The sequence below is a fragment of the Scomber japonicus genome, chromosome 20 (genome assembly GCF_027409825.1).
Source record: "Scomber japonicus isolate fScoJap1 chromosome 20, fScoJap1.pri, whole genome shotgun sequence".
In the NCBI taxonomy this organism is placed as follows: domain Eukaryota; kingdom Metazoa; phylum Chordata; class Actinopteri; order Scombriformes; family Scombridae; genus Scomber; species Scomber japonicus.
Window position 1 is genome coordinate 4443574 of NC_070597.1, and position 16651 is coordinate 4460224.

Here is a 16651-nt window from a genome sequence, read left to right on the forward strand (position 1 = left end):
TCCTCCCTCCCTTCCTTATTTCCTTCCTTTCATCCTTCTTCCTCCATTCCTCTTCTTCTTTCTCCCTTCCTTCCTTTCCTTCCTTCCTTCCTTTCCTTCCTTCTTTTCTTCCTTCCTTCCTTTCTTCCTTCTTTCCTTCCTTCCTTCCTTTCATCCTTCTTCCTCCATTTCTCTTCTTCTTTCTCCCTTCCTTCCTTTCCTTCCTTCCTTCGTTCCTTTCTTCCTTCCTTCCTTCCTTCCTTCCTTCCTTCCCTCCAGGGATGAGGAAAAGAGGAAGGAAGTAAGGAGAGAAGGAAGGGTGGAAGGAAAGAAGGAAGGAGGAGTGAGCAAAGAAAGAGGGAAGATGGGGAAGAACGAAGGAAAAATTAAAGAAGGAGGAAGGAAAGAAGGAACAGTCAAAAAAGATGGGGTCAATTTGACCCGGGAGGACGACACGGAGGGTTAAAGATATTTTTGAATCGCTCATCCTAAAACATTTCTGTGTGAGTTTCTCTAAAATCAGATCAGTCACTAAGAAGGCTGTGAAAACATCGGCTCAGAGGGTTAGGCTGCAAATATTTACAGAGAGCTGCAGAAATCTGTCTGCATGAGCCAAAAGTGACATCATCATCATCATCATCATCATCATCATCATCATCATCATCATCATCATCATCATCATCATCATCATCATCATCATCGTCATCATCACTGCCGCCCCCTCTCATGCGTTAAGGGGCGTGTAAGCTCTGCAGGTTGTCATGGCTACGCAGTTGTTCACCGTCCAGTTTTTGGGATTAGGCTTTGGGCTTTTTGTTCATTTCCAGATGTTTGAAGTATGAAAGCAGCTGAACAGGTAACATCTGTAACATCTGTAACATCTGTCTGACCCATAAATGAGGAACAGGTAACATCTGTCTGACCCATAAATGAGGAACAGGTAACATCTGTAACACCTGTAACATCTGTAACATCTGTCTGACCCATAAATGAGGAACAGGTAACATCTGTAACATCTGTCTGACCCATAAATGAGGAACAGGTAACATCTGTAACACCTGTAACACCTGTCTGACCCATAAATGAGGAACTGGTAACATCTGTAACATCTGGAACATCTGTAACACCTGTAACATCTGTCTGACCCATAAATGAGGAACAGGTAACATCTGTAACATCTGTAACACCTGTAACATCTGTCTGACCCATAAATGAGGAACAGGTAACATCTGTAACATCTGTCTGACCCATAAATGAGGAACAGGTAACATCTGTAACATCTGTCTGACCCATAAATGAGGAACAGGTAACATCTGTAACATCTGTAACATCTGTCTGACCCATAAATGAGGAACAGGTAACATCTGTAACATCTGTAACACCTGTAACATCTGTCTGACCCATAAATGAGGAACAGGTAACATCTGTAACATCTGTCTGACCCATAAATGAGGAACCGCAGCTCACTGATGGAGCTTCGGCTGGTGACGCTTAGTTATTTAAACTTTAATGACGAGAGCTAAGTGCTGAATACCATTCATGAATGTCCCTCCTTCCTTCCTTTCTTCCCTCCCTCTTTTTTTCCTTCCTTCTTTCCTTCCCCCTTTCTTCCATCTGTCCATCCTTGCTTTCTTCCCTCCTTCCTTCCTTCTTTCCTTCCATCTGTCCTTCCTTTCTTCCCTCCTCCTTCCCTTCACCCATTCTTCCATCTTTCTTTCCTCCCTTTCTTCCTTGATGTGTGCAGTCACCACTCAGCTAGCACTCGGGTTCCTCCATTTGTTATTTTACTTTGAAAAACCCAATGCAGGAAGCTTTGGTCTTCCAAATGACCGACTGCCATATAAATGTAAAGTGAAAGAAGCGGTCATTATGGGAAGTAAAGGATTCAGTATTCGACTCAATCTGAATATTTCTTCCTCTCGTGCATCAATGTCTGACATTCATTTAAGTGTTAATCTCCTTCAGAGTAAGAGATGAGCGGTGATGTCAAACCTATAATCAGCTTTTGGGTGCAGATCTACAGCGAGAGGAAAAACCTTCATGATGTAACAGGAAGTAAAACCTGTGCTTAGCGCTAAGTGCTAATCGTTCACAGGTTGAGTCTGAGCAGGAAGCAGCTGGAGGTCTGTGGTGTTTGAACCCTGAGAGTCTGTGAAGGTTGAGTCTAACAGCAGGATGAGCTCAGTGTGAGAGCTTCTAGTGAAGAGCACCGCTGCATACATCAACTAACAGGGTGTAAAAAACTGCTTTATTTAATATTTTTCTCCTCTTATTGCTTCTAATAAGTTTCCTAATTAACATGTTTTATCTGTAAAGTTTCAGCAGTCACTGTTTTACTGCCAGCACGATAGTTTCTCATTATGATCACTATATTAACATAAATAAATAAATAAACTCAAAGTGGAGGCAATATGCTGCCATACTTTAGTATTTGCATGGAAGTCAATTCAGTTTGAATTTATACTTTGATGCTCAGTTTCATTTATGAACTCTTGGTTTTCCTTTTGTCCAAAGACCAAAAGCTTGGACGGCTCCACCTGTGAAAACTATACATGAATAAATGAATAATAAACTTCAGCACAGAGCATGATATTATTCTAAGCTTTCTGTCTTGATTTACCTTCACTGTTTGTAATATGCTGCAGTTTCTTTTGTATTTGCAACATGGGAACTACATTTCTATGATAATGTTTTTTTACTTCATATTTTTGTCTTTTTTGCACTTGAGCATTGAGTGTGCTGCTAAATTTCTGATCTACATGACATACTTCCTTAAAGAATGTCCTCTAAATATGAAAACATTAACTTACAAAGATTTTCTGCTGTTTTGGAAACTAGAAATCTATTCAGCCGTTTGGTAGAGCTCACTTTGTGTCAAGATATCTGCTAAAAAAAAAATCTATTGAATCCATTTTCATTCATTCAATCCAACTTTTTTGGGTCAATCTTTACCACTTGTATGAGGTATGTAATGTACAGACAGACCATCAGATTGTGTTATGGTCGCTATGGATACAGGTTGTTCTATGGTTGCTATAGATACAGGTTGTTCTATGGTTGCTATAGATACAGGTTGTTCTATGGTTGCTATAGATACCGGTTGTTCTATGGTTGCTATAGATACCGGTTGTTCTATGGTTGCTATAGATACAGGTTGTTCTATGGTTGCTATAGATACAGGTTGTTCTATGGTTGCTATAGATACCGGTTGTTCTATGGTTGCTATAGATACAGGCTTTGTTATGGTTGCTATAGATACAGGTTGTTCTATGGTTGCTATAGATACAGGTTGTTCTATGGTTGCTATAGATACAAGTTGTGTTATGGTTGCTATAGATACAAGTTGTGTTATGGTTGCTATAGATACAAGTTGTGTTATGGTTGCTATAGATACAGGCTTTATTATGGTTGCTATAGATACAGGTTGTGTTACGGTAGCTATAGATACAGGTGGTGTTATGGTTGCTATAGATACAAGTTGTGTTATGGTTGCTATAGATACAGGTTGTGTTGTGGTTGCTATAGATACAGGTTGTGCTATGGTTACTATAGAAACAGATTGTTCTATGGTTGCTATAGATACAGGTTGTTCTATGGTTGCTATAGATACAGGTTGTTCTATGGTTGCTATAGTTACAGATTGTGTTATGGTTGCTATAGATACAGGTTGTGATTTAGTGTATAAAGGAAGAATAACACAAATCACTGCTGACATCAGAGATCCTGCTGGAGACATTTTTGAAGTTGAGTTTCATTTTTTTTCATCTTGTAGACGAACAGAATGAGTCTAGAACATGATTTTAAAAGACGTTTAGAACAAATGAGGTCTATAAAACATCACATTTAGGCTCAATGAAAGAAATAATCCATGTTTTATGTTTTAAGAGGAAGGAAAAGCAAAGAAATCATTTTTTTAAAGAGCAAGTTCTTGGTGTGACCTACAAAAGGTTAAACTGTGCGGGCTCACAAAGAATATCAGCACAGGATGATTTATGATATATGATGAAAAGGAAACCTCAGGCTTTAGGTGAGGTTTCACACTTTATCCACACACACATGGTTAAAACTTCTCCGTGTGCAATCAAATCCCAGTAACATTCAGTGGGAAGCATCGGGACCAGTGCATTCACAGCAGATGGGATTTCTCACATCACAGCCAAGTCTGTTTCTCTCACACACACACACACACACACACACACACACACACACACACACACACACACACACAGAGTAACACACTCACCGCGTGCGTGCAGAGTCCATGTCCAGGACCAGCTTTGCTAAATGTTTCCTTTGTTTCTGGATATTTGGGATTTCCACCTGAGGAGGAGAGAGCAGAGAGTTTTCAGTCTGTTGTCTGTTGGTGTGAAAGAAAGAGAGAGAAACAGGAAACAGACTCTTCATTGTTAAAGGCTTTAATTACCTTTTCTCATGAAGATTAGATTACTGGCTAATTTACAGACTAATCACAACGAATCCCATTTATCTCCCACGTTAGACACATGTAGAAGAAGCCCTGCTGGAATCTGTTGAATACCCTTACTTGTTCTATATCCTCATTTTTTAATATTTAACATGTTACTGAATACATATATTGCTCTTTTTAATTCTTTGAAATCAATATTTTTAAATATATTTAGTAAATAAATCATGATGTGGGCTTAAATGGAGTCACAGTACCAATTAAACTCACTTTATTCATCAAATATCTTTATTTTATATTCCTAAATCTACATGAACTAATGAATACATTTCACAATGAGAGATAAATATTGCTTTATAAGAAATGATCTCCCTTATAAATCATGTCAGTATCCATGACAACACAGCTGAAGGAAGGAAGGAAGGGAGGATTGGAGGAAGGAAGGAAGAGAGGAAGGACAGATGGAAGGATGGAAGGACAGAAGGAAGGAAGGACAGAAGGAAGAAAGGACAGAAGGAAGGTCGAACAGAAGAAAGGAAGGAAGGACAGAAGGAAGGAAGGAAGATAGGAAGGAAGGACAGAAGGAAGAAAGGAAGATTGGAAGGAAGGAAGGAAGGACAGATGGAAGGAAGGAAGGACAGATGGAAGGAAGGAAAGAAGGAAGGAAGGAAGGATAGATTGAAGGAAGGAAGGCAGGAAAGAATTTGGTGCCTTTTTCTAATCAAGCAGTTATAATATTGCTGTTAACATTAATCACAGACTCCTAGAAGGAAGGAAGGAAGGAAGGAAGGAAGGAAGGAAGGAAGGAAGGAAGGAAGCAGTTACAGTATAATATTGCTGTTAACATTAATCACAGACTCCTTCGCTTGGTTTTATTTTACCTCTGCGAGATCGTAGAGAGGCTCGACGACGTCTCTCTCGATGGTGACTTCGAACAGGATGAGCTCCTGAGCCAGCTTCTCCTGCGTCTCTCCGCAGAGCTTCAGCATCTTCCTGCACCCGGGAAACGACAGGAAACACATGTGTGACCCTATGAGTGGTTTTATTTTCCTGACATCCATCATCCATGCACAAAAAACTCTACAACAAACAAACTGAACCTGGTGTGAATACTTTATGAATGAATGCAGAGAGATGATGATGATGCAACACCCTGAAACTCTCTGTGGATAAACAGCAGCTTCACAAACTGACAGCTTTTATTCTGAAAATTGGTTAATTTCCTGTTTTTTTTTGGTTCAATTTCAGAAACCCGAAGCCAAGAGAAAAACACTCCGATCATTTTATCTGCAGAAGATATCGCAGAGTGGCAACGGAGGAAATAATGACTTTTTGTTCTCTCTTGTCACTCAGACGTTAATATATAATATATAAAATATAAAATAAAGCTCTTAAAAAATAGATTTTTAACCTTTGTGTCGTCCTCCCTGTGTTTTGACTGTTCCTTCCTTCCTTCCTTCCTGCCTTCCTTCCCTCCTTCCTCCCTCCTTTCCATCCTTCGTTCCTCCCTCCTTCCTTCCTCCATCCTTTCCTTCCTTCGTCCCTCCCTCCTTTCCTTCCTTCTTCCTCCCTCCCTTCCTCCCTCCTTTCCTTCCTCCCTTCCCTTCCTCCCTCCCTTCCTTCCTCCCTCCTTTCCTTCCTTCTTTCCTCCCTCCTTCCTTCCTTCCTTCCTTCCTCCCTCCTTTCCTTCCTTCGTCCCACCTTTCCTCCCTCTTTTCCTTCCTCCCTTCCCTTCCCTCCTTTCCTTCCTCCCTCCCTCCCTTCCTCCCTCCTTTCCTTCCTTCTTCCTCCCTCCTTTCCTTCCTCCCTTCCCTTCCTCCCTCCCTCCTTTCCTTCCTCCCTCTTTTCCTTCCGTCTTCCTCCCTCCCGCCTTTCCTTCCTTCCTCCCTCCTTTCCTTCCTTCTTCCTCCCTCCTTTCCTTCCTCCCTTCCCTTCCTCCCTCCCTCCCTCCTTTCCTTCCTCCCTCACCTTCCTTCCTTGACTCGAGGACAACAGGAGGGGTTCCTATATAATACACACTGAATAGTTTAATGAGTAGCGAGCAGCAAAGACTTCTGACGCTAACTAATCGTCGTCACCACAGAAAAAACTAGACTGATTGATTTTATTCCACAGCAGCTCTGCGGTGCCTTTGAGTGCTTATGTAAAAAAAAGGAAAAGTCAGAATCGCCCCGAGGCTTATTTTTCCTCTGTCGAAGTTCATTGGAAGGAAAAATAAAAGTCGTCACATCTCACAGTAGAAGATAAGACTTCATCTGACTGACTGAAAGGAAAATCAGCTCTGGGACGCTGCCAATGCTTCAGGTAATCAATGATGGAATAGATTACTGTGTGTGTGTGTGTGTGTGTACTCACCCTAGTAGTGACTCGTCTCCGAGCACCGCCGCTCCCTCCACCATACATTGTGCTAGTGTTGTAAGAGGAAGCTTCTTCTAAAACATAAATAATAAAACACACAAACACACAAACACAGGAGATGAATCAGCAGCACGTTTTGTCATTTCAACACTCAATAAACTGTAATAAACGAATCAAATGAATCACACACAAACTGTTTGCATTTACTGCGATCACATGACACAACACCAATATCCCTCTCGTACATAATATTAAGCTGCGTTCACACTGCAGGCAAATCTGATTCAAATCTGATTCCTTCTCAAATCTGATGTTTAGTCCTGACTGTCCACACAGTTTTTAGCAAGTGTCCAAATCGGTTTTGGCTCTGTTCAGACTGGGCCACATTAATGACCAATCTGACACGTTGCCGTGGCAACGTTGTCAGAGTGGAGGCGTCATCTAGCATGTATTGTGTGATGTCATATAATTGCAATAGAACCGAGCCATCTCCCCAAAGATTAAGAATATGGTTTGGTCCTCTGTCCATGGACTGATGTTTACGTCCTCCGTTGCCTCCAGTGATATCACCTAGCAACAACAACTGGAATAAGTCCTCCAGTGATATCACCTAGCAACAACAACTGGAATAAGTCCTCCAGTGATATCGCCTAGCATCAACAGCTGGAATAAGTCCTCCAGTGATACCACCTAGCAACAACAACTGGAATAAGTCCTCCAGTGATACCACCTAGCAACAACAACTGGAATAAGTGCTCCAGTGATATCACCTAGCAACAACAACTGGAATAAGCGCGGGTCTGGTGTCGCATAGAGTGAGGTAGCGTAGAGACGTAGAGAGACGTCACGGACAGTCAAATCTGATATGAGTGTTTGGATGTTCAGACTCAGACACATCTGTCCAAACTTCCTCCCAAAGGTGGTTTCAATCTGGTTTACAAAAATCGGATCTCATGTGATTTATTATAGTGACTGTTCAGACTTCATCAGAGCATCTGGTTCCAATCTTGAAGTGTGAACGCAGCCTTACTATTTCTAATTCCAGTTGTTCTTATTACTTGTTAACTAACTTTGCTGCTGTGACACTGTAAACTTATCTTATCCATTATCTAATCTTCCATGTGGTCACTTATCTATGAAACAAACAGAATAAAGCCGAGGAGCAAACAGTAGCTGTGTCTCTTCTCACCGAGGGAGACCTGACAGACTTCTTGTCCACGTCTACGCCCTGCTGGCCCTGCAGACAGGCGGTCAGCTTCTTGTGTGTGCTGTGGGACACCTGCTTAACGAGCTCCAGACGTTTCTCCACCTGATACACAGAGAGAGAGAGAGAGAGAGATTGAGAGAGAGATTGAGAGAGAGAGAGAGAGAGAGAGAGAGAGAGAGAGAGAGAGAGAGAGAGAGAGAGAGAGAGAGAGAGAGAGAGAGAGAGAGAGAGAGAGAGAGAGATAGGGGGATGAGCTTCAGTGAGAATACACAAGCTAACATTCACACTCATACACAGATCATAGCAGATACAGACGAGCATGTGGAGGCTTTTAACCCTATAATGCAAAGTGAATCATATTTAATAGTTTTAGAGAGCTCTACATCTTTTACTTCCCTGAGAAACCTGATGTATAAGATCAGATACATGAAGAGCACAGATGAACCAATGCACTGTTGAATTACTCAATATTATGTATTTTATTATATTATGAGATATAACAGGTATAGAAGCTCATTTATCTGTACGTCTCTCAACTGTTATTTTATCTCATATTTAGTTTATCCTCAAGTCAAGGAAGGAAGGGAGGGAGGGAAGGAAGGAAGAAGGAAAGGAAGGGAGGAAGGAAGATAGGAGGGAGGGAGGGAGGGAGGGAGGAAGAAGGAAGGAAAGGAAGGGAGGAAGGAAGGAGGAAAGAAAGAAGGAAGGAAGATAGGAGGAAGGGAGAAAAGGAAAAGAGGAAGAGAGGAAAGAAGGAAAGGAAGGACAAAGGAAGGAAGGAAGGAAGGAAGGAAGGGAGGAAGGTAAGGGGAGGAAAGAAAGAGAAAATGAGGAAGGAAGGAAGGAAGGTAGGAGGAAGGAAGGAAGGACAGAAGGAAGGAAGGAAGGAAGAAAAGGGGATGGAGGAAGGAAAGAAGGAGAGAAGGAAGGAGGGAAGGAAGGAAGGAAGAAAAGGGGATGGAGGAAGGAAAGAAGGAAGGGAGGGAGGAAAGAAAGAGGAAGGAAAGAAGGAGAGAAGGAGGGAGGGAGGAAGGACAGAAGGAAGGAAGGGAGGAAGGACAGAAGGAAGGAAGGAAGGAAGGAAGGAAGGAAGGAAGGAAGGAAGAAAGAAGGAAGGAACAGTCAAAACAGTCGGGGTCAATTTGACCCGCGGGAGGACGACAGGAAGGATAAAATATATGTGTGTGTGTAAATACATAATTGATATATTAGTATATTAGTGTGTGTATATATTAATGTATATTTAATTCAAACTTCCAGATGTATTAAATATGATAAAAAAAAATAAAACTCATATATGCAAAACGCTACTTATTTATATCCAGTTTGAAAGAATTAAAACATTACTGGTAATTATTTGATGGTTGAGCTGTTACTGAAGAACACCTTCCCAACTTAACTCAGCCTCTGGTTTCATTATTAAACGTTACACAGTGTGGAGATGATGATGTCGCCGTCGTTCATCAGATCAATTACAGCGGCGGCCCAAAGTCAATCAGTGGGGACGTTCAGCTTATTAACTTCTCCTCCAGGCATTTCACTAGAGCCATTTTTCTTTTTCTTTTATGATAAGTGAGATTCAGACACACACAGAGAGAGAGAGAGAGAGAGAGAGAGAGAGAGAGAGAGAGAGAGAGAGAGAGAGAGAGATGATGTCATGCATACAGAAACAGACTCATTAGTACCTGTAATAGATCGTCACTCAGTACTTCTGTTTTTTCAGCCCTGGAAAGAAAAAGAGAAAAAAGAAAAAAGATGTTAAGCTGCAGAAGGGAAATGTTAAATTACATAATAACTGGTTACCGTGGGAACAGAGCAACTTTCACACAAACGCCTCAATCAATGTAATTACATCATTTTGCTGAGTTTGATTTCTGCACGCATTAATATTAATATTTCAGCTGCAGGATTAAAACTACTTTGAGTTCTCAGGTTGTAAATCTGACAGAAGAACGCAGCTCAGGAAGCAGAACTCTGAACTTTAGGAGGGAAAACAATCCATCTCAGAAATGTGGTGATTTAACCTTCCTGTCGTCCTCACGGGTCAAATTGACCTTGTCTGTTTTGACTGTTCCTTCTTTCCTCCCTTCCTTCCTTCAGTCTGTTTCCTTACTCTCTCCTTTCCTTCCTTCTTCCTTCCTTTATTTCCTTTCTTCCTTCCTTCCTTTGTCCTTTCCTTCCTCCTTCCTTTCCTTTCTTCCTTCCACCTTTCCTTCCTTCTTTCTTCCACTTTTCCTTCCTTTATCCTTCCTTTCCTTCATTCCCTCTTACCCTCCTTCCTTCTTTCTTCCTCCCACCTTTCCTTCCTTCTTTCTTCCTCCCACCTTTCCTTCCTTCTTTCTTCCTTCCTCCCTTCCCTCTTACCCTCCTTCCTTCTTTCTTCCTTTCTCCCTCCTTTCCTTCCTGCCCTCTTACCCTCCTTCCTTCCTCCTTCCTCCCTCACGAGACACCCGCACAGCACATCTAAAGGTCTGTGCGTGATCTCGTGATATTTCGATGATGTTTACAGCTTTAGCATTAGCAGCTGAGTAAAAGCCATCATCGATTTATGAGTAAAGACCCTATTAGTACTACTGTAGAAGTTTGATAACAATCCAGGCATTATTAGTGGGGTCATTTACCAGATACACTGGTGGTCCCGTTAGCGCCTGTGCTAAGCTAACTCCGCTATTTTATATTAGATAGACCTCATGGTGCATATGACGCTAGGTCGAAATGACGCTGAACCATTGTTTAAATTCAGAAAATTACATATTTCACAGTAATGCAGCATTTAAAATATTGCCCATCCCTATCAGAGACCCTGGTTGGGTTCAGATTAGGGTTCTTTTTAACTCAGCAGTTTTTTGAATGCAAGCAGATGAAAAACTACGTCAGCTTCTCTCTCACACTACAACACTACAGCTCAGCCACTAAATGTACAGCAGGTGAAACAATTAACAATACACACATTCAGTGCAGCACCTGCAAACACACACACACACACACACACACACACACACACACACACAGCAGAACAACTCAATGCTACAGCTCTAACAGACACGCTGAAGTGATTCTCTGTCTGCTCTGATTCAGCTCTACAGACATTGATTATAGCTCCATCAGTCTGCAGCTAACAGCCTCCTAGCATTAACAGTCTGTATCTGCAGCTAACAGCCTCCTAGCATTAACAGTCTGTATCTGCAGCTAACAGCCTCCTAGCATTAACAGTCTGTATCTGCAGCTAACAGCCTCCTAGCGTTAACAGTCTGTATCTGCAGCTAACAGCCTCCTAGCGTTAACAGTCTGTATCTGCAGCTAACAGCCTCCTAGCATTAACAGTCTGTATCTGCAGCTAACAGCCTCCTAGCGTTAACAGTCTGTATCTGGAGCTAACAGCCTCCTAGCGTTAACAGTCTGTATCTGCAGCTAACAGCCTCCTAGCATTAACAGTCTGTATCTGCAGCTAACAGCCTCCTAGCGTTAACAGTCTGTATCTGCAGCTAACAGCCTCCTAGCGTTAACAGTCTGTATCTGCAGCTAACAGCCTCCTAGCATTAATAGTCTGTATCTGCAGCTAACAGCCTCCTAGCATTAACAGTCTGTATCCGCAGCTAACAGCCTCCTAGCATTAACAGTATGTATCCGCAGCTAACAGCCTCCTAGCGTTAACAGTCTGTATCTGCAGCTAACAGCCTCCTAGCATTAACAGTCTGTATCTGCAGCTAACAGCCTCCTAGCGTTAACAGTCTGTATCTGGAGCTAACAGCCTCCTAGCGTTAACAGTCTGTATCTGCAGCTAACAGCCTCCTAGCGTTAACAGTCTGTATCTGCAGCTAACAGCCTCCTAGCATTAATAGTCTGTATCTGCAGCTAACAGCCTCCTAGCATTAACAGTCTGTATCCGCAGCTAACAGCCTCCTAGCATTAACAGTCTGTATCCGCAGCTAACAGCCTCCTAGCGTTAACAGTCTGTATCTGCAGCTAACAGCCTCCTAGCATTAACAGTCTGTATCTGCAGCTAACAGCCTCCTAGCGTTAACAGTCTGTATCTGGAGCTAACAGCCTCCTAGCGTTAACAGTCTGTATCTGCAGCTAACAGCCTCCTAGCATTAACAGTCTGTATCTGCAGCTAACAGCCTCCTAGAGTTAACAGTCTGTATCTGCAGCTAACAGCCTCCTAGCGTTAACAGTCTGTATCTGCAGCTAACAGCCTCCTAGCATTAATAGTCTGTATCTGCAGCTAACAGCCTCCTAGCATTAACAGTCTGTATCTGCAGCTAACAGCCTCCTAGCGTTAACAGTCTGTATCTACAGCTAACAGCCTCCTAGCATTAACAGTCTGTATCTGCAGCTAACAGCCTCCTAGCATTAACAGTCTATATCTACAGCTAACAGCCTCCTAGCATTAACAGTCTGTATCTGCTCGTCCTGCTCTCAGACACCAAACCACTGATTTTAACCCTCCTGTCGTCCTCCCGGGTCAAATTGACCACATCTTTTTTCATTTTTCCTTCGTTCTTTCCCATCTTCCCTGTTTCTTTGCTCACTCCTCCTTCCTTCCTTCCTTCCTCTTTTCCTCATCCCTCCTTACTCCTTTCCTTCCTTCCTTCCTTCCTTCCTCTTTTCCTCATCCCTCTTTACTCCTTTTCTTCCTTCCTTCCTTCCTCCCATCCTCTTTTACTCCATCCCTTCCTTCCTCTTTTCCTCATCCCTCCTTACTCCTTTCCTTCCTTCCTTCCTCTTTTCCTCATCCCTCTTTACTCCTTTCCTTCCTACCTTCTTTCCTCCCCTCCTCCTTTCCTTCCTTCCTTCCTTTCTTCCTTCCGTCCATCCTTCCTTCCTTTCTTCATTCCTTCTTCTTTTACTCCATCCCCCCTTACTCCTTTCCTTCCTTCCTTCCTCTCTTCCTCTTTTCCTCCATCCCTCTTTACTCCTTTCCTTCCTTCTTCTTTTACTCCATCCCCCTTACTCCTTTCCTTCCTTCCTTCCTTCCTTCCTTCTTCTTTTACTCCATCCCCCTTACTCCTTTCCTTCTTTCCTTCCTTCCTCCTGTCCTCCCTTCCTCTTTTCCTCCATCCCTCCTTACTCCTTTCCTTCCTTCCTTCCTTCCTTCCTTCCTTCTTTCCTTCCTTCCTTCTTCTTTTACTCCATCCCCCTTACTCCTTTCCTTCTTTCCTTCCTTCCTTCCTTCCTTCCTCCTGTCCTCCCTTCCTCTTTTCCTCCATCCCTCCTTACTCCTTTCCTTCCTTCCTTCCTTCCTTCTTCTTTTACTCCATCCCCCTTACTCCTTTCCTTCTTTCCTTCCTTCCTTCCTTCCTTCCTTCCTCCTGTCCTCCCTTCCTCTTTTCCTCCATCCCTCCTTACTCCCTTCCTTCCTTCCTCCTGTCCTCCCTTCCTCTTTTCCTCCATCCCTCCTTACTCCTTTCCTTCCTTCCTTCCTCTTTTCCTCCATCCCTCCTTACTCCTTTCCTTCCTTCCTTCCTCTTTTCCTCCATCCCTCCTTACTCCTTTCCTTCCTTCCTTCCTTCCTTCTTCTTTTACTCCATCCCCCTTACTCCTTTCCTTCCTTCCTTCCTTCCTTCCTCCTGTCCTCCCATCCTCTTTTACTCCATCCCTCCTTACTCCTTTCCATCCTTCCTTCCTTCCTTCTTCTTTTACTCCATCCCCCTTACTCCTTTCCTTCCTTCCTTCCTTCCTCTTTTCCTCCCTTCCTCTTTTCCTCCATCCCCTTACTCCTTTCCTTCCTTCCTTCCTTCCTCTTTTCCTCCATCCCCCTTACTCCTTTCCTTCCTTCCTTCCTTCCTCTTTTCCTCCATCCCCCTTACTCCTTTCCTTCCTTCCTTCCTTCTTCTTTTCCTCCATCCCTCTTTACTCCTTTCCTTCCTTCCTTCCTTCCTTCCTTCCTTCCTTGACCTGAGGACCAGAGGAGGGTTAAAAGTATGTGACGTAGAAACAGACGTCAATCAATGATTTATTGATTTATAATCCGTCCTCTCTAACAGCTGACGACAACCACAGGAGCATTTTGTGGAAGTCATGCTCTTAAATCCACACTTTAGTTTTGCTTTTCATTCTCACTGCAGAGAAAGAGTATTGATTTTTTATGAGTTATGATGTTGCTCTCTTCTATCAGAACCCAGATCAATAATAAAACATGATGAAAATATAAGTATGAGTCACCTGAAGTGAACTTCTTTTAGCCCCCCCGGGGGTAAAAACTCCAGTAAAACAGGTAGAAGAAGAAGTTTTATGGCAGGTAATAAAGAAGACTGTCGAAACTCTGAATGAGTCAAAACAACTTCAACATAAAATAATTATATTAATAAAGTTAGTTTTCAGATACAGAAGCTTTAATATAAAGTGTTTAAATGTTGGTAGTAATAATTAACGCTTTATATACCAGTTTAGTTATTTAGATAAAGTCTTGTGTTCATTTAGTAACTATGGTAACTCTTTAATTTGCCTAATTTGTGAGTCAGGTTCCCAGAAACAGGTTTGTAATATAGAAAATAATCAATAAATATATTAATAATTAACTCCAAAGTCCAATTTATAGATTGCTTGGCCAGACTAACATCTCATCTGAATATGCAAAAAATGTGAAATCTGTCTAAAGCGAAACATTAAATTCAACATATATGGATAACAAGCTTCTAAAAATGAGTTTACAGTATAATAAATTCATAGTTACTTGAGTTAAATAGGAGTATTAAAAACTAATTATACAGTTAATTGTAAAGTTTCTAGGACTGTTTTTCAGGAAATTACAGATAAAAGTCTCATTTTCACTGGTTTTATTAATCTCTATTAATCATAAGAAAGCTGAAATCTTTTAATATTGACTTAATAATGTTTAATATTCCCAATTATTCCTAAGGGTTTTACTATTAATGACTTAAAACTGATCTATTGAGCAATATTTTATGGATTTGTCGACCACTGGTGGAGCTACAAGATACCAACGTTTAACCCTTTTAACCCAAATTAAAGCTACTTTCTATAATGTGCAATATAACAGCTTTATTATTCATGAATCAACTACTACTCACTAAACTCTCTCAGATCATTAAAACTCATAAAACAGCTCAAGAACCAACCCAAACGTGTGTGTCTTATCTCACTTCCTGTCCAGCCTCAGACAACAACCTCCTCTCTTCCTCTCTGACTCAAACTCACTTTACTCTAAATTAATAAAATAAAATAAAATAAAAGCAGCATATTATTATTATTATTGTGGTTGTTTGAACTTACAGAGCTGAGCTGTTCCTGCGTGAGCCTTTACTCCTGCTGATCTGCAGCTTTCTCTTCCACATCCCCCCTGCTAACCGGAGAGGAAACCACCTTTACAGGCAGCGACCCAGTGGCAAAGAAGACAAAACCCCAAAGTAAAGGGAGAAAGGAGAGCGACGGAAGGAGGAGAAGAGAGAGAGAGAGAGAGAGAGAGAGAGAGGAGAGAGAGAGAGAGAGAGAGAGAGAGAGAGAGAGGGAGAGAGAGGGAGGTAGAGAGAGGTAGAGAGAAAGAGAGAGAGAGAGAGAGAGAGAGAGAGAGAGTCATAGAGAGAGAGAGAGAGGGAGGTAGAGAGAGGTAGAGAGAGAGAGAAAGAGAGAGAGAGAGAGCGAGTCATAGAGAGAGAGAGAGAGAGAGAGAGAGAGAGGTAGAGAGAGAGAGAGAGAGAGAGAGAGAGAGAGAGAGAGAGAGAGAGGTAGAGAGAGAGAGAGAGTCATAGACAGAGAGAGAGAGGTAGAGAGAGAGAGAGAGAGAGAGAGAGAGAGAGAGAGAGAGAGAGAGAGCGAGAGAGAGCAACCTGAAGAATGAGACCTGATTATCTGGTCCTTTCACTCTTTCTCTTATCTTTCTCCAATCTCGTCAACAGGTTGGATTGCACAGGAACAGATGTATAGATTGTACAGTATGGAGGAGGGAGGTGGGAGGGGGGAGGGGGGGGTGAAACATGCACATTTCCAGGTGTGTATATTATATATTCTGTGGCTCTTTGAATGATTTACAGGTTAAAAAACCTCCTTATTTATCTTATACTGGCTCTTTCTGCAGCTCCTCAGTTCAGCCTCTGTCTATTAACAGGCCGTTCTAGCTCCTGTCTGTTTAAATAAATAGTAGAAGTCAAATATTATTATATATTGCATGTTTAGGGGTTAACCCTCCTGTTGTTCTTGAGTCAAGGGAGGAAGGAAGGAAGGAAGGAAGGGAGGAAGAAGGAAGGAAAGGAGGAAGGAAGGGATGGAGGAAGGAAGGACGGAAAGAAGGACAGAGGAAAGAAGGAAGGGCAGAGGAAAGAAGGAAGGAAGGAAGGAAGGAAGGAGGAAAGAAGGAAGGAAGGGAGGGAGGAAGGACAGACAGAAGGAAGGAAGGAAGGAAGGAAGGAAGGAAGGAAGGAAGGAAGGAAGGAGGAAAGAAGGAAGGACAGGGGAAAGAAGGAAGGTAGGGGGAGGAAAGAAGAAGGGAGGGAGGGAGGAAGGGAGGAAGGGAGGAAGGAAGGAAGGAAGGAAGGAAGGAAGGAAGGAAGGAAGGAAGGAACAGTAAAAACAAACAGGGTCAATTTGACCCGGGAGGACGACACAAGGGTTAAAAAAAACTTAATGATGACTCTGATGAAGGCCACAAACTGAAATGCATCTATTAATAAAGTTTTTTCTATATTACGAGTGTTTCTGGAGCTTTGACTTTGAGTTTGGAGAAG

At 42.2% G+C, this 16651-nt stretch overlaps 2 protein-coding genes across 2 annotated transcripts in view; both read right to left on the reverse strand.

The window, feature by feature from the left end:
- The window catches only part of LOC128381463 (peroxiredoxin-like 2A), a 223662-nt gene extending 217135 nt beyond the window's left edge, over positions 1–6527 (reverse strand). Inside the window, exon 1 of the mRNA XM_053341481.1 lies at positions 6515–6527. The gene's annotated coding sequence lies outside the window, so the exon portion shown is untranslated. The remainder of the gene's footprint in view (positions 1–6514) is intronic.
- The window catches only part of LOC128381428 (rho GTPase-activating protein 44-like), an 82025-nt gene extending 66760 nt beyond the window's left edge, over positions 1–15265 (reverse strand). Inside the window, 6 exon segments of the mRNA XM_053341442.1 lie at positions 4223–4299; positions 5284–5395; positions 6758–6834; positions 7950–8069; positions 9653–9692; positions 15204–15265. Of these exon segments, the coding sequence (XP_053197417.1) occupies positions 4223–4299; positions 5284–5395; positions 6758–6834; positions 7950–8069; positions 9653–9692; positions 15204–15265 (488 nt within the window).
- Positions 15266–16651: the final 1386 nt, after the last annotated feature.